The sequence below is a fragment of the Perissodus microlepis genome, chromosome 16 (assembly GCF_051167445.1).
Source record: "Perissodus microlepis isolate ML-2025 ecotype Zambia chromosome 16, ASM5116744v1, whole genome shotgun sequence".
In the NCBI taxonomy this organism is placed as follows: Eukaryota; Metazoa; Chordata; class Actinopteri; order Cichliformes; family Cichlidae; genus Perissodus; species Perissodus microlepis.
The window spans coordinates 7,829,032-7,855,917 of record NC_140476.1 but is presented as its reverse complement, the minus strand read 5'-3'; the positions used below and the strand labels follow the sequence as shown (position 1 = coordinate 7,855,917).

Below are 26,886 nucleotides of genomic sequence, written 5' to 3'. Positions count from 1 at the left end.
GGCCAACGCCTTCTGAGCGAGCAGCCAATCGGAGACTGCGCTCGCTGCGGGCCGGTTCCGGTGATCGCAGAGGAGGAGGTCTGTGTGTCAGTGTGCACCGTGCTCACCGGGCGTCTGTCCTTCTCCACCTCACCGAGGAGTCGTGTTAGATTAAAGCGGAGATTCACCGGCTGTGTTTAACACTCGTTTTAAAGAAGAAGAAAATAAAAATGGACCCGCTGGTTGCTGCTATTGATCAGGGCACGAGCTCCACGAGGTTTCTGGTGAGTTTTAGTGAAGTTTCGCTGTTTTCATGTTGTGTTCAGGGACCGGGAGAGCAGCTGGGACAACAGACTACAGAGACTCTGTCCTGTGCTCAGAGGCTTTGGCCAAACAGCTGTAATCGTGGATGAAGTGCAAATCAACACGTGACTTATGTCTGTGTTGTGCTCGGCTCAGAAACGAGCTTGAACATCATGATGTTTCTATTTAAACAGAGATTTAAATAGAAAAAGCAACCAGTGGACTGGAGCAGCACACTGACCTGTAGCTTCCACCTGCTTTGGATGGTGTTCAGGTGCATGTACAAAGAGCTAAAATCAGTCCAGCTGAATGATCACTTTGAACAAATTTGGACTTCCTCAACCAGGTCAGCTGGAAAATTAAGCTTTGGCACAGAGCATGAGCAGTGAGGGGCTCAGAGGAGGTAAAAGTGCTGTTGGAGTGCACAGGGAGAAATTCAGATTTGTGGGTTTTTCTGACACATAAGAGCTTCTACTCATAAATGAATGATAAATGAATTTCTTTTCGTGCTTGAGATTTAAACGTCCACAGGTGCTGAACTCTCTGAAAACACCTTTGATCCTTAATAAAGGCCTTTCCTATGTCATCATCAGCTGACATAACGGTCGTTTTGAGCAGCAGTCAAACTTTAACCTAACGCCTGATTTTGACTCTTGATCATTTGGCTGCGGATCGACTGCATATTTGTCACTGAGCCTTTGTTTGTGTGTACATGTATAATGATCTCATAAAAACAAACTTTACTGTGTCTTTACGGTGTTGCATGTGCTACTTTGTGGTCCTCTGTCTGTCTCCAGAACATCGATTCATAACATCCTAGAGGGTCTCAGTTTGAATCAGGTCTGGAGAATGTGAGACAAAGGCATCAGCACCTTCATCATCCAGGAACTGCCTGCACACCCCGGGTACATGAAGCCGGGGATTGCCCTGCACAAACAGAAGGTCTGACAACCTGGCATGTAACAGAAGTCAGGGTGCTGTTGGCTAGCACGTGGAGGCCTGCGTGACCCTCCAAGGATACGCCTCCCCAGACCATCACTGACTCACTGCCGGGCTGGTTATGCTGGATGATGTTACAGGCAGCATAACATTCGCCATGGTGTCTCCAGACTCTGTGAACCTGCTCTCGTCTGTGAAGAGAAGAGAGCATCGGTGGTGGACCTGCCAGTTCTGGTGTTCTCTGGAAAATGCCAGCCAGGCTGTGAGCACAAGTCCCACTAAAATGCCCTCATGCGACCCTCACAGAGTATCTGATATCTCAATCAGAGACATGCCTCGGACTCTGGCAGTACTCCTCCTGATCCGCTTCGCATTAATAAGTAGACACCGTCCCTGCTGCTGGGTCTACTCCACGCTCCTGACACTGTGCCTGGAGACACGGCAAACAATCGGCTTCCCAACTGGACGCAAGTTTAGAAATGAGTACATGAGATGGAGCGCTCAGGGTGAGCAGTTTGGAGGCAAAGTTAGAGAGGGAAGGCTGAGATGGTTTGGATGTGTGCAGAAGAGGGAAAGGAGGAAGAGGAGGTTCACAGATGCAGAGGGTTGGGTGAGGGATGGGGTGAGATGGAGGGAGGTTATCTGCTTTGGCGACCCCAGAGGAGCACAGCCAAAAAGAAGAAGAAGACCTGGAGACTTTGATATCCCTGACGTTTACCTGACTTTGAGTTATGCTCTGATGATCCAGCGTTCCCTTCCTTTTTTTGAGGTGTCATTAACAGTCAGAAGGGCAGAATACATGTCTAAGCTGTGGGTGGATGATTGAGAATCAGCCCTAGAGTCAGCAGCTGACAGTGGAGTTGAAATCAAGATGAGGAACTCAGAAGAGAAGCAGCTTTATAGCTTTATTTGTGTATTTGTCACAGATTGGGTCTGTGGGTGCAGAGGACGTTGTTTTATATGCTTATTAGCTTTTGAATCAGTGAGCGTAGCCCCGTCCTCTGTGGGACCGCAGCACTGATTGAAATTTGCAATGATCAGTATTTGTGAGGTCACATTTTTTGGGAGCAGGTAAAAAAAAAAACAAGTTCAGACTGAGTTCAGTTCTCATCAGTTTTCAGTAAGCGTGATGATTCAGACTTTTAACACTGATGGTGCAACACTGAACTAAGATGACATCAGACGTCCTCCTTGCATCAATGCTCTCTCTTTTTACAGGCTGAGTTTGTTCCTGTTAGATTTCCAGTGTAAAGTAAGTCAGGAAGTCTAAAGTTTAGACTTTAGGGTTGAAACTACTCTTGGATCACATGTCCTAAAAGCGTAACAAGGATTTCCTGTAGCTGAGTGAACGCACGGTGAGAGGAGGGTGGTGCTGCACGGAGCTTTATCCTATTACTTAATCAGAAGAACGGCTGACTTCTGTCTGACTACAGGTGACAGGGAAAGTGCTGCCTCGTGTTAATTCCCTTCTTCTCTACAATACTCTGGCAGCACCCAGAGGCGATCGAGCCAGTGATCAATATCGTCTTTCCACTCCTCAGTGGGTGGAAGGAAAAACATAACTGGAAAAATTAAACTGTCGCAGCTTTAATTTGCTCCCTAATTAAATGAAGCTTTTAATATTTCTGTTCCTGCTTCTAATGAGCTGTGTTTCTCTGCAGGTGTTCAACGCAAAAACAGCTGAACTGATCAGTCACCACCAAGTAGAGATCAACCAGAGTTTCCCCAAAGAGGGGTGAGTGACTCGAACTTCACATTAACACAATTAGACGCTGTGTGTATCCACCATATTGTCCTGGTGCAACAGATTGCACAGGTATGTGCAGTATTTATTATCTCTGCACATGCAGCCTGAGATCCGTGTTGCTTGAATAGTTGGTGGAATAACAGGATGCTTTGCACTTCAAGTCTTTGTGCACTCACAGGAGTCCAGGTGACGGCTCAGTTGTCTACTGAGGCCGAAGCTGGTAAAACAAAAAAACGATGCCATCAGCAAGCTGATGATAAAAACGCTGTCCTTTGATCAAATGTTGTTCATTCAGCTGTGAAGCAGAGAGCAGAGGAGAGAAACTAATCACAGAGATTCATCACACTGGGCCTTCAATCAAATATGTGCACACGCTGAAGATAAAGAGCAGAAATACAGGAGTTTAGTTTTTATGTTTTATTTTTTTAAATGTTGGTTTCTTTGGGGATGTGCAGTTTGAATGAGCTGTTCTTGAGAAAGCTGCAAGCCATTGTTGAAAGGCACCGTGGCACAAAGTAAACACACTTCCATTCATTTTTGGCAATGCTGCGGTCAGGGGACTGCGAGGGCCACTGTAAAAGCTTCAGCTTGTCTTTCTCTGGGAGTAGTTCACAGATTATCCTTTGAGCTGTTGTCCATTTTATTTCACCTGCATGTCTGATAGCAGGACATGTTTGATAACAGCAGATATTTCCACCTGCATGCCTAACAGTTGAAAAATAAAAAAGTCTGTCCACATCACTTCCTGCCCACTTCTCTGAAACACCTCTGTCTCATCCACATACTGGTTTTCAGTAATGCACTGGCTGACTTTTTTTGATGTGATAGCAGTTAAGTTTACCTGCTCATCCATATAGAGGCTAAAGCTTCTTCCTGCAGTCACATTGAGTTTCCTTTGTAGTCAGCAGACCGGCAGGTTTCTTATCCTTCAAAATCTCATTCGGACCGCCACCGTTTATCACTTTGATTCACATATTTTCACTTACCAATATAATATAACCCGATGAAAATAGCTCAAACCTGTTAATATTCTTTCTTCTGAATTTTAACTCTTGCTTTATATAGGAGTCTTTCGCAGTTGCACAGATGTGTATTGATAGAACTGTAAAGCTTGTAACAGCAGCACCTCCCCCTCCTCTGGTGTCTTTTTAACAGGCTACTAAGTTACAGTTTAACCACCTTTTAATCACATAACTTTATTTGATATGTAACAAACTGAGTCTAAGGTCCAGGTTTTATTTTATTTTTGTTCCTAACAAGCTGGCATGTGTGACCCGCTACAAGAGACAGACTGACCGGCTGTACTGCAGATCCAGAACACCCAGACAGAAATTACAGCAGGCTGTAAACTTAAGGTGTTTTCTTCCTGAATGCAAATCTCACAAAGCTGCAGGTGATCATTCGGGCCGTGGAACCATGGAAACATCTACAAGCGAGACTTTTTCTCTGTTAATGAAGTCGGCTTTTTACAACCTTAAAATGTAGAAAAAATTAAGGATTTTGTCAGAAGAAGTTCTAACATGCACGTCTACAGGTTAGACAGTTATAACAATGTCTTTACAGGTCTGAGTAAAAAATGAGAAAACTGCAACTCATCCAGAGTGAAGTGGATAACTCCCGCTTGTTAAATCACTGCATTGGCTTGGGTCTGGCTGGTGTGCCAGATCATAGTTTTTAAAATGCTTCTATTGGTCTATAAAAGCAGTAAATAGGCTTCCCAGATTTAGAACATAGCAAACTGAAGCAGTTCACGTTTTAATTTGATCTTGATTATCATGTTTTTCATAAAAATTTGAAGCACTCTGGATTTTCACATCCTGAAAAGTCTCAAAACTTCATCTGTCGCAGATTTCAAATGGGTTTTAAACATGCACGCGTGTGTTTTCTGTGTGTTTGCGTGTTGGTCAGATGGGTGGAGGAGGACCCGCGGGAGATCATGCAGTCTGTTCACGAGTGCATCGAGAGGACCTGCGAGAAGCTCTGCAAGCTCAACATCGACGTCTCCAATATCAAAGGTAGGACGCTGACGGTGGAAGACAGGGGGTAGAAAATGAGGGCATCGGGGCAAATTCATTGATATTTATCTTGTTTTTGTTTCCAGCGGTGGGAGTAACCAATCAGAGAGAGACGACCCTGGTTTGGGACAAAGACACCGGCGAGCCGCTCTACAACGCCATCGGTGAGAGCGTCAGCATCAGTATTTTAGGATTTTTACATCGGTGTCAGACTCACCGAGCTGTAAAAAAGTGGATTGTGTAATGTGGGAAACGACTCAGGGCATGACTTGATTACATCAGGTTGAAGCATCCTGTGTCGTGTCTGTTCCTGCCCCGCCAAAAACCATCAGAGCTGTGATCCAGCAGCAGTCACTCCCACTCACACAGGCTTTCACTTTAAAAAGCCAGTTTATCAGTGAGCTCTTCAGTCCCCTGATTCGACTGGGGGGTGTTGTGTCAGCTGTTCACTGATCAGAGCACTGCTTGAGCTACGAACAGCCAACAAAAGCTAGCAAAGTTTGTTTTTTTTAACAAAAATGTTAGTGCTTAACCTCTCACAGCAGGAGAAAAGGCACCTCAAAGCAATTTTCTTCAAAAGGTGTGTCACCTTCATATTATTTAACCAGGTGTTGGGCCAAAAAGTGAACGCAGATGTTTTTATGTGGCTTTTTTATGTCTAATATCCCCGTTCATGCTGGAAAATAACCTGCAGTTAACAGGATTTACAATGGAGTCATATATAAAATAAATTCAGTTCACTTTTCTTCATATGACACCAAATCACCACAGCAGTTGCCTCAATCTCTCTATATTGTGAGGTAAAGACCTTACAATAATACAGAGAAACCCCCTACAATCATACCACCCGCTGTGAGCACGCACAGGGTAACAGTGGGGAGGGAAAACTCCCTTTTAATTAACAGGAAGAAATCTCTTCAATCTAAATATTATTAGTGGGTCTGATGATATAACCTGATTTCAAACTGTTTTTAGCAGCTATCTTATTGATATGCTCTGTTTGGGATAATTTACTATCTATTTGCAGTTTGCAATAATTTGAAGTTTAAGTCGGGCTCTCAGATTAATGTTAGCCATATTCAAAAAATGCACCACAGCATCATCAGACAGAGGTGCAGAACTCCCATATCCAAGTTAGGTTGAAAATTAAACAGAATTTAACGTGGTCTCCTGTTTTGCCTCCTGCGGGATTCACTCTAGCAAAAGTTGTATTTTCAAAGCGGCATTTTACTTTCCTACTGTGCTTTGTGTGATGAAGCTCAACTGGGGAAAAATCCCGACCTGGTTCTACAGCGTGCTCCAGAGTTCATGTGTGAAAACGACCACACAGCTGCACCAGCAGCCTGTCTAGTAGAAGTGTATATATAATAAAATATCACACATTGAAACCTTAGACAGGAAGGGCTCAAGTTTAGCTGGTTAATAGTGACCAATCTTTCAAAATAAAAGCAAGGACATTGTTCACTAATACATTGTGGATGGCCTTGTTCTTCCAGAAAGATGAAAAATAAAGAAGCTAAAATTAGAGTTGGGATTATGCCCATGCCCATTCAAACAAACCCTGGGAACGCTGAGCTGAGAGTCTTATTTCTCATCCATCCTGAAAAAGACCTGGAGCTCTGTTGCCTTGGATCCTCTTTGAGGTTTAACCACAGAATTTAAATGAAGATCAGGTCAGAGGGCTGTAAGGAGCGTGATTAGTTAAACAAAGTTCTTGTGTTGTCTCAAACTTCAGCTGGTCCTCCACTTTCCTGCCATTTCTTTAGAAACTGAGGAAAATGTTTTCTGATTACTCAGTTTTTATTCATTACGCTGAGACAGCCTGGCCTCTGATTAAAGAGTTAGTCTTTATGAAGCTTAGATCTACAACTACATATTGAGGTTGCTGTTTTCTCACAAAACTAATGCCAATGTTTTGGGTTCCCGTGTTTGAATCTTTCCCCTCTCCTGCTTTGTGTTTAGTTTGGCTGGACCTTCGTACTCAGTCGACGGTAGAGAGGCTCATTAACAAAGCTCCGGGAAGAAACAAGAACCACCTCAGGGTGAGAGATGATTGATAAGAAATTGGTAACAGCTTAATCAGGGCAAGTTGTGTGGGTCAGAGGAACAGTTGGGGGTGTATTAGTGACTTTGTTATCTACTTTGAATCAGAAATCTGAAAGAAGGCAGGACTCTTGCTTTCTTTGTTGAAATATCTTTCTGATCTCTGTTTCTATTGTCTTAATCTCCACAGCATAAAACAGGCCTTCCCATCAGCACTTACTTCAGTGCAGTGAAGCTGCGATGGCTGCTGGACAACGTGGACGAGGTGCATGAGGCTTTCCTGAGCCAGCGTGCCATGTTTGGCACGGTGGACTCCTGGATCATCTGGGTAAGACCTGAACCTGTACCTCTACTTCTGTCATGAATGTGTGATTTGTTCTTTTAACACCCCCCCCCCCCCCCCCTCCACCCCCCCACCCCCCCCTCCAGTGTCTAACGGGGGGAAAGAACGGCGGGGTCCACTGTACAGACGTTTCAAACGCCAGTCGCACCATGCTCTTCAACATTCACACCATGGACTGGGATCCTGAACTCTGCAGGTGATTCACACTATACCCTGCACACTATAGACTGTATATAAAGGATGGGTGCCACAGCCTATCCAAATGTTTTGGCCACTGCCATGTTGGATTGTGGAGCCAGAGTGACTATATTTGCACGAAGGGCCTGAAAAGCTGTGTTATTGGCTAATGCTAGCTAGCTAGGTTAGCAAACAAACTATATAAGAGCATCAGAGAGCCAACCAATTAGTGTTAATAACATTAAATAACAACTGAATTCATCTGAATTAAATATTAGGTAATAAAAGGCTCCAACAGCACAAACACAGAACAGAGGTCTAGTTCAGGCCAGGTGAAGCCTAGCAAAGAGCTAGCAGCTACAGCTACCTGTGTCGCCATCCATCTGTCAGAGACGCCACACCCCTAATAATGCAAACTTTATTACAACTTAGATGAGTGATGCATATGTTATGTCTTTATTTCTGCTGTAAAATTGGATGTTTGGGGATGGACTAAGTTTTTAATGCAGTCTCAAGTGGCGGCTAAAGGAACTGCAGTTTTTGGTTTCATGTTTTAGCCCTGGAGGTTGCTGCTTAATTGTCACACACAGAATAAAGCATTTAAGGTTATCGTCTGCGTATCTGTTTGCACACTCCAGTAAAAGCTCATTCACTTCCCATGCAGGGAGTTAATGAGCCATCGCTTGTTTTATGCAGTTGGCTGAGCGTTGAAGCAGTGGAAAAAACGCTGCACCAATACATTTTATTTCTTTTGAGTCATAAAAGCACAGAAAGAATGGACTGGTCTTCACCTGATTATTCAGAGTCGGCTCTCCAGCTTTAGTGAGAGAGAAACAAACACTCTGTTTTAGCTCCGTTCTGTTGAACTCCTCCAGATTTAATTTCAGTCATGATTCTCTTCTTCTTCTTCATCTTGCTGCTCTGCTTAGAGGTTACTAAAGTGGCTCACGTGCCTTCATGCAGACTTAACCATCCCAGTATGGAAATAATCGGAGTCATATATTCGATTGTAAAAGATTTTACACTGGACATCCTTCCTGTACTGGTGAGGAGCTCTCATGTAGTTTGCTTTTGATTGCTTGTGGTTTGCCCAGACCAATCCTCGTTGCCCCCTACGTTGAGGCTGCAGGTTGCCCTTGGAGACGGGCTGGACGGGCTTAACTTGGCATCCGATCAATGTCTGCCTTGTTTTTAATTGATTTGATTTATATTTAAAGTTTAAAGAAACCTCGTGTGAAAAGCTACATTTTTAAAGTCACATTGTTGCCACTTTCTCCTTTGTTGTCTGTTCTTCCTCATCTGCAGCAATCTGGGGATTAAAACACAGAACAACAGGACAGAAAATAGAACAAAGACCTCATCAAAAAAAAAAGAAAAACTATAAGTGCCTTTGTGTTTGTTTTTATTATAAACCTACAACCTCATGACAGACTCCTGCTATGCTCCTTTCAGGTACTTTGACATCCCGATGGAAATCCTGCCCAGCGTCAGAAGCTCGTCTGAGATATACGGCTGGATGGTGAGCTCAGATACGCCTCACAGCACGCTGTGTGTTTGTTTCTGTGACACCATTTGTGTTTTGAGGTCACAGACCTGAAACAACCTTTTTTTCCCCTCTACAACTCAATCAAGAGATATGAGAAATCAGTGCAACCTGATAACGGCACGAACCATAAATATTTCTGGTGAATGGTCTCGTTAAATGTTGTTATTACTGTAATGGCTATAAAACTTGATAAGAAGCATCAGGAGAGCAGATAATGTACAGACATTTTCCATACATCCAGATGCATGCATGAGTTCATCCCATCCTACATTTTTTAAATTAATTACATTTAAATTAATTCAGTAGATATTTTTCCTACATAAATCATATTAATTAGTGTTTTTAACCTCTTTCCATATAAAGGATAAATGTCACCATGCTGGACTTCTGAAGGTGGATTCCTACATTTCCAACTAAACCTATATGGCTTGGTTAGCAACCTACAGCCACAAACTATGTGGGTACAGTGTATGCCTAGAATTTCACCAAAACTGGAGCTTAACCTCCTTGGACAGTCTGGAACTATGAATCAATGCACAGCAGTCGTATTATTGTTGTTCAGATAATTGTATTTAAAATACTCCAAAAAGCTCCCAAAGCACAAACTGTTTAGATAAGGTAACGCAGTATTTTTGCCTTAAATATATTTGGACCGCTTGTGTAATTACACCTTTGCAGAGATCCATTTTAAACCCTGTCCATGGCCCTTCAGGGGTGCAGGAACCTCATCCATGGCCCATGGACTCCTCATCAGTAATAGTTTTTTTTTTCTGTGCAAATGCTCATGTTACATATTTGTTGTGAATCACAACACAGAAATATTTTCTGCATGTGTGTGTATATAGTATATTTGTGGAGTGTAGGTAAGAGTTCATTGAGTTGTTTAAAACCCCATTCTGTGGCCTCTCCCTGATAAACATCCTGATAAGAAGCCGTGCGGCTCGTATCTCATCTCCCGACAACATCATTGACTTTAATGTTGAAGCTTTTTTATGCAACGTGCTCTGTGGACTGAGGTCCAGAGATCAGCTGAAGCAGCTGTTTGTTTCTCTCTCAGCCTCATTGATTGGATCATTTTTCTTTTTCTTTTTTTGCCTCTACATGTATCTTTCCATGCAGGACTGACCTCTTTAATGACTGGAATTAATGAATAAATAATCAGTTCTGATAAAACTAGAAAGGGTTCAGTTAGGTTAAAATAATAAAAGTATCCTATGCTCACTTTGACGCTTGTGGAGCTTTATTAAACTGTAATTACCACTGATAACTCAGTGTGATGCATACTTGGCTACAGGGCCACGAGTCTGATTCCCTGCACAGCAAACGGCCTCCTGCTTCATGCTAAAGGTTTTCATATCATTCTTTGTGTCGCACTGAGCTCAGCGGTCATATATCCAGAATCTAAACATGTCCACATTTCTGTGTCCTAACCAGAAATCCGGCTCACTTGCAGGAGTTCCAATTTCAGGGGTAAGAGCTTTTCCCTCTTATGCAACTTTGTTTAATGAGTCACATCTGTCGCATGGCTCCCTCCCACTTTTTTCTTTCTGAGTAGAGACCATTTCGCTCGACCAATGAAAAATCTGCCCTGTGACACCTCAGAATCAGCTGATTTGTTTTGTATGTAATGAAGCCAAGAAAAAGCGGTATCTTCACACTCTCTTTCACAGTTCAGGCCCGCCAAGTACACGTGGGCGGGTCTGAACTAGCTCCATAAGTACAGGAGATATCAGCAAGACCAGATCAGGGCTGCAAAACACATTTAAGCTGCAACCAAATCAATTTAAAAGGAAAATAACCGTCTCTGAGCATCAGCATCATGAGGTCTGTCGTAGTTTGAATGAGCTGCAGCAGTTTCATCTCTGTAGAGTAGAGGAACAGAAACAAGCATTGGTATCCTGGTTATTTGATCTGTTTTCTCATAATTCCCTTGAAACTTAAAAAGTGCATTCTGGGTACATTTTAATGGTCATATCACTATGTAGGTTTAGTGGGGTAGATCAGAAACACACTGTAGCATATGGAAGGTCTCCTTTTCACAAGGTCATTTTCTGGCTGTGGGTTTAAAATTATGTTAACTATTGGGTTGGAGCTTCCAGGATGAAGCAGATATGTTTGCGGTTGTATCCACTCATCTCTGACTGTTTACACGTCCTACTTGATCTGTCAGTGTCTCGGTGACCAGTCGGCTGCTCTGGTTGGTCAGATGTGCTTCAACGAAGGCCAGGCCAAAAACACGTAAGCACTCTGCTCCCTTCTTTATCACAGTGACGTCAATTCATTGTTTTTCGATGTTCAATACAGAGATTGTGTTTTTTCAACTTGACAAAATACATTACATGACATTTGAGGCTGTTAATAAATATCATCATAGGGATATGTGGACTGGGTTAAATTGCACTACACTGATACGATTAAGTTCTCTTCAAATGTGTCTCTACTGTGTTTCAGTAAATTGTAAAGTCGCTATTTTCACTCTAAAGAAAGTCAAAGGAGCTTGCAAAGAAAAGCGTCTGGACTTCTTTAAGTTTACTTGAAGACGTTTCACCTCTCATCCGAGAAGCTTCTTCAGTTCTAAGGTCAAATGGTGGAGAGTCCCAGATATAAACCTAGTGGGAGTATCCCCCCACAGAGGGACAAAAGGACCCCCTGATGATCTTCTAATCGCCTGAGCCAAGGTGTGAAACTGGGTGTGGGTCCCAATCAGCCAGAGTTTCGGGTGTGTTCATTGTGAAACCTGGCCCCACCTTATCATGCGAATTCCTGAGGTCAGATGGCCCAGGATGTGAGTGGGCGTTAAGGCGTCTGGGAAGGGATCTCAAAACTGGATTATAGATGGCAGAGAGTTGGTGTCGTAAACCCCCGCCTCTGTTCAAAGATGGTCGCTCACAGTGGACATAGATGGCTTCTTTCACTCCTCTTTCAAACCATCTGTCCTCTCTGTCCAAAATGTGAACATTGGCATCCTCGAAAGAGTGTCCTTTATCCTTAAGATGCAGATGGACTGCTGAGTCTTGTCCTGTGGAGGTGGCTCTTCTGTGTTGTGCCATGCGCTTGTGAAGTGGCTGTTTGGTCTCTCCAATGTAGAGGTCTGGGCATTCCTCGCTGCACTGTACAGCATACACCACATTGTTAAGTCTGTGTTTTGGCGTTTTGTCTTTCGGGTGAACCAGTTTTTGTCTGAGCGAACGCCCACTCACATCCTGGGCCATCTGACCTCAGGAATTCGCATGATAAGGTGGGGCCAGGTTTCACAATGAACACACCCGAAACTCTGGCTGATTGGGACCCACACCCAGTTTCACACCTTGGCTCAGGCGATTAGAAGATCATCAGGGGGTCCTTTTGTCCCTCTGTGGGGGGATACTCCCACTAGGTTTATATCTGGGACTCTCCACCATTTGACCTTAGAACTGAAGAAGCTTCTCGGATGAGAGGTGAAACGTCTTCAAGTAAACTTAAAGAAGTCCAGACGCTTTTCTTTGCAAGCTCCTTTGACTACGATGACCTGGATGACTGAGAACCTTCACAGACACTCTAAAGAAAGGTAGTACTTAGTAAACTGTAGCAGTTAACATACAAATCTATCAGTTTATAACAAAACGCTAAGTCAGTGGATTTAATCATCGCTCAGTGCCTGCTCAATCAACTGAGTAATCTCCCCACCTCCTGACTCATCAACTCTGTGAGATAGAAGTCACAGTAACTAACCCAAGAAAGGTGCTTGATTGGAGTCAGAAAGAGTACTCATTTCTTTATATTTGTCCCCCGATTTCTGTTCCTGTTGCTAAGGTGTGTTTTAACCCAAACCACCTGCTTTCTCTAAATCTAACCAGCGAGTGGAAGTGGACATGAAACGTTAAACAAATATACCCAGGTTGGCTGTAAACCTGCTAAAATGTGACACTACAGCCTCTCTGTCCTCCTCATGAGGACTATGCAAATCTGTTAAGTGTGGCGAATATCAAAAATCAAAACACCAGCGCACCCACACTGTAGATGAGTTAATGTCACCAATAAACCAATCGCGTGTCTAACTCTTCTGTTTTATTCTCATGTAAAGGTATGGGACTGGCTGCTTCCTGCTCAGAAACACAGGCACCAAGGTAAGATGTTGTTTTTAAAATATATATTTATTGCTATAACAATTTTAGTGAGAAATATTTCACCCTCTCAGTAATAATTTTCATGTGATCTGTCAGCCTGTGATCTCAGACCACGGCCTGCTCACCACAGTAGCCTACAAACTGGGAAAAGACGAGCCGGCCTGCTATGCCCTCGAGGTGTGTGGTTGCCTCTATTAAATAACTCTGATCGGTGACGGCTGTCTGTGCTCTGGTCTGATTTTTGGGGTCTGCTTATTTTTTTCTTGTTTCCTGCAGGGGTCGGTGGCCATAGCAGGAGCAGTGGTACGGTGGTTGAAGGACAACATGGGGATGGTGCAGTCGTCCTCAGAGATCGGTACGTGCACTTCATCATTGATTACATTCAGGACTCGGCACTGGGGTTTGTGCTTGAATATCACGTCTGCTTCTGTCTCCTGTTGTCCTCTATTTCAGAGAAACTGGCAGCAGCAGCAGGAACGTCGTACGGCTGTTACTTCGTGCCAGCTTTTTCGGGGCTCTACGCCCCCTACTGGGAGCCCAGCGCAAGAGGGTGAGCGAGTCGGCCCAGGCTCATTCTAAACTGAGGAAATCCTTTATGCTTGAACGCTTGTTGAAATGGCTATATTTCTATGTATAACAGTGCATGTGTTAAAAGATCAGCTATGAGCCTGGTGCTGAGCCCTGAGGAACCCCAAAGCTAATGTAGGAAAATCCACACCCACATTTTGTGCACTCGGCATTAATAATAAACAGGATGGAAGCTGATTATAAACTCTGAGATGACACCCTCACTGGTAATCGAACAGGTGGGCTTTTTTGTCGGGTTCTGTTAAGTGACTTATGCAGATGAGCTTCTACAAAACATCTCAGCTGCTCGATATTTAAAGACATTTAGTATATTCACATTCAATTTCAGTTCCTCAAAAGACACATTAACAGAGTTTGGAGGATGCACATTTGGACTCTTTTTAAAACCTTAAATGAAGCTTCTGCTCCTTCTGATGTAAATCCGGTGTTTAGCAATCAGATTAGCAGTCTGCTTCTTACTTTTTTTATCTGTGTCAAAGTATGAACATGTGGGGAGAGGTTGTTTTAAGATCATGTGATTCTATATCTATCCAATGACAAAAAAACACAAAACGCAAGGCCACGAAAACATGACAGAGCTCGGCTGTGCTGCCCAATAACACAGTAGTAAATGTGGAACAGTTTAATGTTTGGTCTCCAGAGATGGGCAGTAACGCGTTACTTGTAACGCGTTACTGTAATCTGATTACTTTTTTCAAGTAACGAGTAAAGTAAGGGATTACTATTGCAAAAACGGTAATTAGATTACCGTTACTTTCCCGTAGGAACGCTGCGTTACTAAAACCGTGATTTTTTTTTTTGCGAGAATGTCTCATGACAGTGACGTAAGCGAGTGCAACGTTCGTGACAACAGCTGTGTGCAGATCAACAATGGATAATATATCGAGTGCGGGAGAGAGTATGAGCATGCAGCGTTTAAAGCGTGGAAGTACTGACCTTACTTTGAGTTTGATTCCATAAAAAGTGACAAAAACATTAGTGTCCGTTGTGCGTGGGAAGAAAACTTCTTTTTACACCGAAAAAAACCCCTAAACAAGCTCCGAGTGCGCAACGTCGTAATGGGAAATTCACAGAGAAACTCGCGGATTCTTCCACTGACCGCTGCGCCACACCTGCACCAGGGTAAACCTCCGCCTACCCTACTCCTGCTTTACAGGTGAAAATAGAGCAACAGGACTGCTAGTCTTTGATTTTATTTACTTTCTGCTGTGTTTTACTTGCATCTATTTGAAAGACTGAGTGTAAACACAAAAAATATTTTATTTTATGTGCTGGAATGTGCAGAAAATAGGTTTAAATGTTAAACTAATTTCTTCAAGTCAGAGAATGGTGCATATAATTTAATTTTTGCTTGATGCATAAAGTTAAAAGATTAAAACGGATAAAACAAGTTTAAAAAAAAAAGAGACTTTTCCATTTGATTACATTTTGTATGATGGATTATGCAGAAAAAGTAGAATTGGGTTGACAGATCTATCGCTTTATCACCTATTCAGGTTGGAAATCGTGTTTTTAAAAAGTAACTAAGTAACTAAGTAATTAATTACTTTTGAAAATAAGTAATCAGTAAAGTAACGGGATTACTTTTTTGGGGAAGTAATCAGTAATTAGTTACTGATTACTTTTTTCAAGTAACTTGACCAACACTGTTGGTCTCTGTATTAAAGTATTAAAGTTTTGCTTTCTCTGTTTTGCAGCATCATCTGTGGGCTCACACAGTTCACCAACAGGAACCACTTGGCATTTGCTGCTCTGGAGGCCGTCTGCTTCCAGACCAGAGAGGTGAGCCTCCTCTTCTCATCCCTAGAACGAGAAGATACACAAGAGTGTAACCGGGCTATAACTAAGCATTGATCACATAGGTGTAACGTGAGTTTATGATACATACAGGTTTGCTTACTGAACACTATATCAGAGCATGGTAGTATTTCAGCTAGGCTGAATTTCAGATGCAACAAGAGTTAATAAAGAGGGGTTAGAGACGGGTTTAAAAGCAGTAGTTGAATTGAAGTGTGTGTGCGTGTGTGTGTGTGTTAGATTCTTGATGCAATGAATCAGGACAGCGGGGTCCCTCTGACGCAGCTTAAGGTGGACGGAGGGATGACATCAAACAGATTACTGATGCAGCTGCAGGCCGACATCCTCTGCATCCCTGTAGGTACGACTACTAAACGCACACACACTCAGAGTAACTCTGTGTTTTAAAATCGAGGAACTGGTGACACGAGGCTGAACCTTAACCTTAAACTGTCCATTCTGATATTTGACCCATTTAAAACAAACACTTTGATATATAGGTCGAAGGTAAAGGCAGAAATGTACCTGTGCTAACCAGTTAAACGTGAATTGACTTTGCACGCACATATCTTCCTGTTCATTGGAATACTTTGCCAGCATTGTGTAAGTGGATGATTTTATCACCTGTAAGATGTTTCCCATCAAAGCTGAACTGCTGCTCCCTTTGATTGTTAGAGACTTTACTAGAGACTCTAATGACTGCCTGGTTCACTGTGACGAGTTTAGTCACCTGTAGAAATGACAAAATGTCCTCACTGTCTGATGGTAAAGATTATCTTTACTCACAGTCTGCACTTTTGAAAAAACAATCAGTCACTATCTGGATGATAGATCTGACTAGTGACACACACAAAAAACAAAAACAGCAGCACTACTCCCCTGAGTAGTTTGGACATTTTACAAAACCACAACATGACCTCATGAACTGAAGATATATTAAAGGTACTTTTTGTAAAAACCAGTGTAGCACTAAAGGTTGGTTTTTTTTTTGTTCCTCGCAGTAGCTGCACGGAATTTGCCTATGTTCTGCTTTAATTTCTGTAACTTAGGTGTCAAAGTACCTAGTTAATTTCCAATAGCTGACTAGAAGATTTTATTTTAAAGAAAATGACTCTTTAAAAAGTCTGGCTGAAGTTCTCAAACTACATGGAAGCTTTTATTTTGAAAATACAACATGGCTGATGTCAACCTGATGACTTCCTGCAACTAACTTTTAAAGAAATTTAAAAAACAAATCACTGACTTGAAGATTTCACCAAAAATATTATGAAAATGAAGAATTTTTGCATTTGAATAGCAACCAGAATACAGGAAGTGATGAGCCTGATCGCTCTCAGGGGGAACATGTCTCTCTGTCACTCTCTAACCGTCCGTCTTATGTTGCTCCAGTTCGACCCACCATGTCCGAGACCACAGCTCTGGGTGTAGCCATGGCGGCGGGGGCAGCAGAGGGCGTAGGCGTATGGAGCCTGAGTCCCGGTCAGCTCCCACATGTCACATCTGAGAGATACGAGCCTCAGATAAACCCTGAGGGTAAGACTGCGAGAGTGAAAAGCTTGTAATGGGATCATATGACATACATGACACAGGACATACAGCAGATAATAGAACACAGAGCAGGATGGCCTCGAGTTTTGGTTAATGTTATGCAGCACTATGTTATTTAGAATTTACAGTGTCAGCTGTTGTTTCTATTTGTCCAGATGCTGTTAAACATTTACAGTGAAATAAAACACAGTGTAAAACATTAATTTTCCATTTAATAGATTAAAGTGAACTTAAAGTTGGTTTTTATCCCGTGACAGCAACATGCTGCAAGAGTCAACATAACTGATGGTTGATTGGCTGGCTCCTCCCCCCTTCAGGCGCATGATGGTGTTTTTCTTTGTGCAGAGAAAATGATCCTTATTTTACCATCAGCTTTAAAATTAGCAGATATATTCAGATGTGTTTATTTTTCAAGTAATGTAAATGTTCTTTTGTTATTTGCTGGGCAGTAAAATTCAAAACAATGTCACTCTGTGCTGTTTTGTCGTCTTTGCTTTGCAATGGCATCAAATGTGAAGAGCTTAGAAATATTTGTGTAGCTTATTATTTTTACACAGTTTCACCTTTAAATCAGTTTTGACTGAATCTGTAATCCCAGTGTTTTCCACTCAGTGACTTTTAAGTGTAATTTGCTGCATTTGGTGGATGTTACTATGACGACATAACTTACACTTGTTTCCTCGTCACAAACAGAGAGCGAGTACCGCTTCGCTCGCTGGAAGAAGGCCGTCCAGAAAGCCATGAACTGGGAGACCACAGAGCCCTGCTACAACGGCAGCGGTAAGCCACTGCATGCAGGAAGTGACTTTAGCTGTTAACTGTTTCATTGTTGGAGAATTTCCCCCTCACTCACTCACAATCTCCTCACTTACTGACAACAGGTTTAGGAAAGAATATGAACGGCGCACCCTGGGGGGTCCATCCCAGCCCTCCCCCCAGCAGAGTGGACCACTAAGGTCCGACATTTGCCGCTGCATGCCGTGTGTGACACATGAGTTTCGACTTGGGGCATGTTTACATATTAAAGGCTTTACTAACACGATGTGTTCACGGCTTTAACCGACGCAGATGTCCTCACTCGTTAGAAAATAATTTAAAGCGGAACTGTTCTGTTCATATTTATTCTGCTACAGCAGCTTTGCATGATTCTTGGTTCAAAGTAATCCTTCTCTAGCTCATGCTTGGACAACAAGCTGTTTTAGCCCCTCCCCCTTTAAGCCAACTGCCTTCCTACTGGCTGTCCTTATAAGCAGAATGCTTGAACAACAAGTGAGCAGAGCTTCTGATTTTACCATCTCTCTGACATCACAGAGATCAAAGAATAGAAAAAACTGTGTGACACTGTGACACTGACTCTGTGTTTAAAACAGCCTGCATAACATGAATAAGTTGAAGCAAAATAGGTCAAATTAATGATACTTTTAATCCTTCCTAAAGTTGTAAACAGAATGTGAGGAAACAACGCTACAACTGAATTTCCATAAATCTTTTTCTGTCACGTTAACAGGAATTACGTGCTACACTGGCTCACTGCACCACCCTGTGGTTCTTAGTGGTATTACATGACAGTACATTTCAATTTCACCTGATATTCTTGCAATACAACACCACAGTCGTCTCGTACGTAATGTCTTAGCGGTTAATTCGTCACATTCTGTTTTTTTTATTTGTGTTAGATGATTTTAAAGTCTTTGACAAAGTTGTTGTTTTTGTTTTTTTTTGCAAAACCTACATTTCAGATAAATTAAATCTGAGTCAGACCAGCCTGGTTGTGTGTGGGCATGTGACTGCAGTTATTCCTGTATGCCTCTACCAAGGAAGTCTTTTAGGATTCTTTTCTAAAACAAGATAGGTCAAAGTTAAAAAGCTGGCTTCATTTATTTACAGATAGATCTACATATACTTTCAGGTGGTATACAGGAACTCACTTCCTGTCCCAGTTTTAGCCTTGATGGAGGTATACATTCTCACAATGCTCTGTTTTTCCTGCTGGTAAACCGCAATTGTTTCTATGACTTTTTAAAACGTGTGGAAATCAGGAGATTGCAGATCGCTAAGAGGTTTGTGCTTTAACTTCTAAATCTGCAGCTAAGAAGCTAAGTGTCCCACAGAGCTCCTTTGAGTCCACATCTTTAGTTTTAATCCTTTTCTTTAAACTAACTGCTTTGCTTCCAGAAAACAAAAGTCTGTCAGTGTTTGTTTGCTCTGAGACTCGTTTCTGTTCGCCTCACAGGTCACTCGCAGTAACTTGTAACTAACACAGTAAACTGTGTGGAGCCACATTTTGGTGGGAACATGAAGATTGTGGAGTATGGTGAAGACGGGACTGGCGACTGCTCGATCCAGCCTGCAGTCATCTTTAGTGACGTGCAGCCTCTCAAATGCTCTGAACATCCAGCGAGCTTTTCACGAAGAACGACGCCACGTGCAGCCAGGAACAGTTTCTACACCGTCCAGTTAAAACTAACATGCCTTCAACACAGAGACTGCTGTAACTCCTCACTGCACCCAAAGGGAACCCTGGACTTTATTTTGAATGTGTTCTGTACATGATGTTGATGTTTAACCCCCAAACACGGAACAGAAGTCACTCATGGAGGGGATGAGTACTTTTAAGTCATAAAACAGTCCTTTAAAAAAAGAAAATTCATTGTAATTTACTGCAGTTCATTAACTACAATCTGAAAGCCAGCTAATTCTTAACAGCACTTTATAATTTATCCTGTTTGTGGAAAACTTTTTTTTTTTATCATTTTTTGATGTTTTGAAGAAACAGGACTTTGACTCATAATTAATTATAATTAATTATTACACTTGATGACCTTTGAAGATCTGAGCTGTGGCACGAGCCATAAATACCTGGAGGATCATTTTCCATGAGACTAAAGCTTGTCTGTGAAAGGTGAAAACGTGGCGACTGTTAAATCCTGCTGATTTATTACTGCTGTTTGAACCCTTCAGAATCACCAGGATGCCTCAAAAAGTTGTCCAAGTCAGAATAAACACAATAAAATGTACTTTTGATGTCTTTTCTGAACACAGCAGGAAGAACTCTTAAAGACTAAACTCTTGTAGATCTTTAGGAACAGCAGGAGTGACAGGTTTTACAGCATTTATCCTGCAGAAATTTCAGTTCATCTGTCTTTCTGGGACGTTTGGGTTAATCAACCTGCAGCCGGGTGCTTTTTTTGCACTAACAAAAAGAATGATATGAGCAAAACACACTAATCTGTTAGAGGTTTAATTTGCTGCAAATACAAGAAAGAAAGGACAATTGATAGCCGATACAGGGATTAAATGTGAACATTTACAAAAATATCTTTAAACAATGTTTCAGCATGAAAACTGATAAAAGACGTCTGAGGGAGAAGGGTTAGTCCGACTGCTCTGAAGCAGGAAGTTCATGGGATTAAAGTAGGAGGGGGAGGATCCAAGGCTCAGCGGGAGAACTGCCTCCGGTCGCTCTTTCCTTTGTTCACGTGTTTGAAAATTTTCGATTTCTGCACGTTTTTGGACTTCTGGTATCCAAAACCACCACCGCCACCTCGCTTCTGCAGCTTGGCTCCTTTACTGCTGTGCACGTCTGAAGAGAAACATTTAATTAAGGAGAACATCTTTCTTTTTAAAAATGATCCTCTCTATTGGAGAGCTACAACCTTTTACGTGAACGTGCAATTCTGTAACATTTAGATGTTTTCAAGCATAATGAATAAAAACAAGCAGCAAAGGATACTGAGATCAACATATGGAGGAACTTTGAATCCAAATGAGAGCGCCACCATGGGGAGGTTCAGGGTGTTGATGTTGTAGATCTGTTTGAGCGAGTGGGAATCGTAAGCCCTCACGTAGGACTTGTAGGCCTCCTGGGCGGACTTGTGGAGGTAGTAGTTCTTTTCGATCAGTTTCTCCAGCTGAGGGAGGACAGAGTTCAAGTCACAAAACTGCCTTTGATATCTGAGGCATTGCTGAGTGTAAACCGCATGTTAATTCTTACCTGAGACTGGATGTCGGAGATTTTACTCCAGGAAAATTCAAACTCACTCAGTGGGACCTAGATGAGATAAAGCAGATAATGCAGACTTTAAAGAAAACTAATCAACACAAAAAAGGGACAATCAGTGTCTATGAATATCTTTTCATTGCCATGTCCTATTATTTCATTAAAAACATTAAAACAGGAGGTCCCCAAATCAGAGCCCTGTGGGACACCACAGCGGGAGGATTTAGATACAAAGCCTTCAACAGTGACTATAAAACTATATGTGATGTAAAATTTAAAGGCAAATCCTGCTTAAAAGTCTGTATGTGTTCATACAACTGAAATGACAGGTGGTCTGCTCACCTTTGCCTGTTTGAGGAACCGCAGGAAGCCGAGTTCTTCTGGCCGCAGGATGAGGAGGGCGTGGCCTCGGCCATCGATACCTCTGGCGGTTCGACCCACCCTGTGGATGTACTCCTGTGGGAGAAAAATCAACCTTAAAATTAGTCCTGTTCTGGGAATTTTTGATCCAACTCAATAATTTAACATGACAAACTAATACTTCATATGCAATTAAAAAAAACCCAACAACAACCAAAAAAAAACAAACAACTTATTGACCTTGGGGTCATCTGGAGGGTCGTACTGCACGATCCAGTCCACCTCGGGGATGTCCAGCCCTCGAGCTGCCACGTCTGTGCACAGCAGGATGCCGGAGTCAGCGTTGCAGAACTGGAAGAAGGTGGTGGTACGTTTGGTCTGCTTTTGTTTGCCCTGCGAAATTAAACAAAGCAAAGGAACGCTCAGAACAGCTGCAGGTCAACATCTGCTCACCGTCACCCTTCAAATATCAAAGGATAAAATAAAACAAAAGAAAAACCATTTGCTTCTAACATCAGCCAACTTATTTTTCAAAGGTACAACCAAAGAACTTTAACTTTTAGAGGCTCAGTTTTTTTTGACCACTTGTATATTTAGATAAGATTCATGTAAGCTGCGTCTGGAGAGCTTACGTGGATGGCCATGACGGGCAGGTCGATGTAGTTGAGCAGTTCATAGTGGAATTTCACAGACATGCAGGAAGAGAAGAAGACCATCAGCTTCTTCTTGCGGTTCTTCTTCAGGAAGGTGAAAAGCAGCAGGAAGCGCTTCTCTGATGGACACACCACATAGCCCTGAAACAGGAGAGAGAGATCGATCACTGCATCAGCAGCGAGAAAGAAGACGGAGTTCTAGCTGTTTCTGTGATTTCAGACCATCTAGTAAAACTGATGTGATTTCATGAAATACTGAAAGGATTTCAGTAAAAAGGATGAAAGGGAAACTGGCTTCTTTGGATTTGGCCTGTATGCAACAGTTTATGACTGAGTACCTGCTCGAGGCCGTCGACTGTGGCCTTGTCTTTGTTGTCGTCCACCCCGACATACAGGGGCTCCTTTTTCAGGGAGATGCGAGCCAAGTCCTCCACCTTCCTTGTCTGAGTGGCTGAAAACAGCATCGTCTGCCTCCGCTCTGAGAAACATCAACGAGAGAAAGTAAACAGAATAGGTGAGAGGGTTTAACAACATCTGGAGTTTTAAGGACTCTCTCAGGATATTTTACACTCAGAGTTAGGATTTGATCCAAGGTCAGCTAATCCTGGTAACACTGGTCAGGTTTTTTCAGCTCTTCAAAGCCAATGACAGATGTTTGAAGGTTGTGATGATGTTCGGAATTTTTTTGCTGAAAATGAATTAAACTAAAAGCACGAGTTTAGGGCAGCGGAGAGCTCATTTACTGTTTCAGAGAAAGCCAAGGCACATCAAAGAAATGAGAATAAAACATACAAAAAGACGTGCAGAAAGAAAAGAGTTTTGAAAACGGGTATTTTGGATTTTTTTTGCTGACTGATTAATGAACACGAACTAATCATCTGTCTTTATAAAACAGGAAGCTGCTTCATGTCACAGGTTAGTGGTCAGTTTTTTTTAAATACAAAAACAGGAAACCCCACATTTCTCTTTATTTACATGTGATTCACTTCCTCTTTTAGAGTCACAGAGTAAAAAGAAGCAGCACCTCTCTCTCAAAACCACGACTGGTGTTACGCCAAAAGGTCACGATGACACATTATTGGCTCTACCTGAAACATTTTTTTTAACTGGACTGATTCCACAGTGTTTGATGTCACTAAGGTCCATGATTTAAATATGTTTAGACTGAACAAAAATGCTCATGAGTTGGTTTTACTTTGCTGCTTTGGAAATCAAAACGCTTCTTCAAAGAACTAAAAGTTTTTTGTGCCAAATCATCAACTAAATCAATGTTCATAAATTTCTCACTATTGGTTTTATTGATACTTTCACTGATACATACTCGGCAGCAGTTTGATGATCTGCTTTAGCTCCTCCTCGAAGCCCACCTCCAGGATCCGGTCGGCCTCGTCGATAATCAGACACTGCAGGTTCTTGTACATGAAGCCGGACGTGTTCTGTAGACGTGGAACAAGCCACTCAGACGGTGTTCTTCTTAAAGTATTAAAAATGAGAATGAAGAACAGAGAACTTTGTTTCTGCTCACCTGCAGGTGGTCCAGCAGGCGTCCGGGTGTGGCTACCACGATGTTGACGCCGTTGGCGAGCTTCTGGGCCTCAGCTGAGCGGTTGCTCCCTCCCATGATCAGACCGTAAGTGTGCACGTGGTGCGTCATCAGCTCCTTCAGCACGCCGTAGGTCTGCATGGCCAGCTCGCGTGTAGGAGACAGGATGATGACGCCAGTGCCTGAGATGAAAGAGAGCAGTTACAGAGTTAGTGAGTGAGAAAGAGGAGGATGAAGCTAAGCAGGAGACGAGGAGACTCAGACGGCAGCTCACCATTCCTGGGCATGAACTTGAGTTTGTAGATGAGCTCGATGCACGGAATGAGGAAGGCCAGAGTTTTACCGCTGCCTGTCTTTGCCGCAGCCAGGACATCCCTGCAGAGTGGAGCAAACGATTTCATGTTATTCCGCCGCCTCGGCTGAGCAGCTCAGAGTCTAAATGGACAACCAACCCACCTTCCCTCCAGCAGAGGGCGGATGCTTTTGTGCTGGATCTCGGTCATGTGCTCGAAGCCCATGCCCTTCACTCCCTTCAGCGTGTTCTCGCTAACTATACTGGCGAGAGAGGCAAAGGATGTGTCCTCGAACGCCCCTGAAACAGACGGAGAATTGTGGATTTTTGACATTACATCATGGTTTGATTATGCACAGGTTTATAGTGCTTCTGCCACGAATGTATTTAGTACAATACTTGAATGTCATCATAAAAAGACATAAGATAAAAGCAGTTGTGAGGTTTTGCTGACTGACCAGACTAAAAACAGTCTCAAAGATCAACTTCTTCCAGTGATCCAGGAGCAATTTGGTGACATTCTGTGCAATTTCCAGCATTACGGTGCCCCATGTCACAAGGCAAAGTGACTCAGAGGTCATTAGATTAACATAGTCTGATCCAGAATCTACGCTCAGTCCTTAAAAAACAGATGGACATGCAGAACAAGGCAGGAGTGGATCTCCACCAGGAGCTGATCTGTTTATTTACAAATACACAATGTTTGCCGTCTAATGATTTAAATTGTTTCCCAACAAGTTAAAGCTGTTTTACCCTGTACGAATGAAAGACCTTGCAGATTTTTTTTATTATCATTTAATAATGAATATCTCTATTATTATCCTTGGGCAAGATACTAACCCCATGTTTGCCTACTGGTGGTGGTCAGAGGGCCCGGTGGCGCCAGTGTCCGGCAGCCTCGCCTCTGTCAGTGCGCCCCAGGGCAGCTGTGGCTACAATGTAGCTTGCCATTGCCAGTGTGTGAATGTGTGTGTGAATGGGTGAATGACTGAATGTAGTGTAAAGTGCTTTGGGGTCCTTAGGGACTGAGTAAAGCGCTATACAAATGCAGGCCATTTACCATTCACTTGAAACTGACCAAAGAAAAACTATTTTCTCTTCTGTTTGTGTTCTTCTATAAATCTTGAAGCTTTTGACTGGTCAGAATTAAGATTTTAGTTTCTTATAAATACTGTTTATTTTATTTGAAAATACATTTACAGTACATTTATCATTTTCCAGTAGAAAATAAATAATATTTAAGTCAAGAGTAACCTCATAACTTCACTTAGGAGCAAAAAGGAATCTTTAAGCTTGACAGTGGTTTAGTGATTTGAATTATTATATTATTATTATTATTATTATTATTATATTATAATATTGTGATATAGTTATTGACTAAGATGTAAAAATTGTGATACAATTTTTCTTCCATATCAGCAAGCCCAAGCTGAACAGGTGTAAGTAAGTGTCCAGTGTGTATTATAAACAGAGCAGAGATACGGTTTGATTCAGCGTGTCCTTACAGTCGTTCCTGTCAGAGGCGTCACTGAAGACGCCGCCCACAAAGACCACCGTAAGAGTTTCTGTATGCCTCAGCTGACACCCGGCTCACGATGGAAGCAGCGACCGGGCAACACATGAAGGCAGCACGGCAGAGCCGGCCTCTCCTGTTAACCGCCTCATATGCAATTAACCTGATTCACTCAGTACCTGTGAGTCCACACGGCAGCTCAGGCTCATCTTCCTCCTCCTCCTCTTGTGGTTTGTCAGCAGCTGCATCTCCATTGTCATCTGCTACTTCTTCCTCCTCCGTGTCCTCCTCCCCATTTTCTTCTTCTTCTTTTGCAGTTTTGCTCTTTTTCACGGCTTCAATCAGAACACGGACATTAACTGAAACACCAACAAAGTAAACTTGAGTGTGTTACCCGTATAAAGGGCTCTGTTTTTACCTGGAGGTTCAGCACCCTCAGCCAGCTGCTTCCTTTTCGCCTTCTTCTTCATCTGAGTTTCCTCTGTGCTGGTCCCTTCCACTGGTCCCTCTTCCTCCTCCTGATTCTTCTTCTTCTTCTGTTTCTTCTTTGGCTCTCTGGGTACCTCCTCCTCCTCCTCCTCCTGGAGGCCGTTTGAGCTCACCGTCAGACTCACTGGAAGTATGATCAAAGTTTGTTGCTAATAAACCCCAAAGGAAAACTCTGGAAGCATGGTTAGCACAGTGCTAGCTAAATTGTTTTGTATACTAATCTTTTGAGCTAATACGCGGCGAAATGCGCATGCAGTTGTGTAGCAGAGAAAATATACCTGCATGCGCAGCTACAGTGAACCCAAACTCAGATTTAAACCTTAGAAGAGTAAAAAAAGTTAGAAACGGACCAGGGAAGAGAGCTACCTGTTAGCTTAGCCTGCGACATCAGAGTTTACCTAGCCATCAAACACTCACCATCTTCTCCTTCTTCTCCTGTTACTTCGTCTTTCCGCTTCTTCTTCTGCAATTTGCGCTCTCTGTCCTTCTCGTTTCGCTTCTGGATCTTCTTTCGGAGAAGCTTCATCTGGAGGTCCGCCATGGTTACCGAGAACACGGCGCACACGTGTGTATGTGAGTGACGCTCAGGACCCCTCAGTGGAATAGAGCGGCCCGCAGCGCCTGACTGAAAATCAAAAAGGACCCCGCGTGCTGTGAAAACAACCGAGATAATGCCTAAAAGAAAAGACACCTGAACACGGGAAAAATAATGAAATAAAGATAATCAACACTGAAGTGTGGAGTAATAATCATTAAATAATATGAAACATTTAAGGCACTACAGTTAGGGTACTAAAACACATTACCAGGAAGCTTTACTTATAAATCACCAAAAACTTTTTTCCCGTTTTCTCAGTTTTTTTTTTTTGGTTTTTTTTTACAATTTTTAATTGATTTTATTATTT

General features: G+C 42.5%; 2 protein-coding genes across 3 annotated transcripts; one reads left to right on the top strand and one right to left on the bottom strand.

The window, feature by feature from the left end:
* Nucleotides 1–66: 66 nt before the first annotated feature.
* LOC146370368 (glycerol kinase-like) lies at nt 67–20,172 on the top strand. 2 transcript variants are annotated; one of them, XM_084907965.1, is made up of 20 exons: nt 67–263; nt 2,883–2,956; nt 4,877–4,983; nt 5,070–5,147; nt 6,946–7,025; nt 7,217–7,354; nt 7,456–7,565; nt 8,999–9,065; nt 10,527–10,562; nt 11,263–11,330; nt 13,156–13,198; nt 13,295–13,375; nt 13,475–13,553; nt 13,652–13,748; nt 15,484–15,568; nt 15,824–15,944; nt 16,973–17,116; nt 17,825–17,911; nt 18,013–18,087; nt 19,365–20,172. In XM_084907965.1, the coding sequence occupies exons 1-19, from the start codon at nt 210–212 to the stop codon at nt 18,084–18,086; spliced, it is 1,623 nt and encodes a 540-aa protein (XP_084764091.1). In that variant the 5' UTR covers nt 67–209; the 3' UTR covers nt 18,087; nt 19,365–20,172. The 2 variants fall into 2 exon arrangements, with proteins under 2 accessions (XP_084764091.1, XP_084764092.1); XM_084907966.1 differs by lacking the exon at nt 18,013–18,087.
* A 184-nt stretch (nt 20,173–20,356) lies between these two features.
* ddx18 (DEAD (Asp-Glu-Ala-Asp) box polypeptide 18) lies at nt 20,357–26,583 on the bottom strand. The gene is made up of 14 exons (XM_084907964.1): nt 26,399–26,583; nt 25,911–26,105; nt 25,672–25,827; nt 24,144–24,279; nt 23,962–24,062; nt 23,670–23,869; nt 23,466–23,580; nt 22,483–22,622; nt 22,124–22,285; nt 21,732–21,884; nt 21,474–21,587; nt 21,126–21,182; nt 20,865–21,042; nt 20,357–20,714 (listed from the first exon to the last, which is right to left on the bottom strand). Exons 1-14 carry the CDS (start codon nt 26,520–26,522, stop codon nt 20,569–20,571), a joined length of 1,977 nt encoding a protein of 658 aa, XP_084764090.1. The 5' UTR covers nt 26,523–26,583; the 3' UTR covers nt 20,357–20,568.
* Nucleotides 26,584–26,886: the final 303 nt, after the last annotated feature.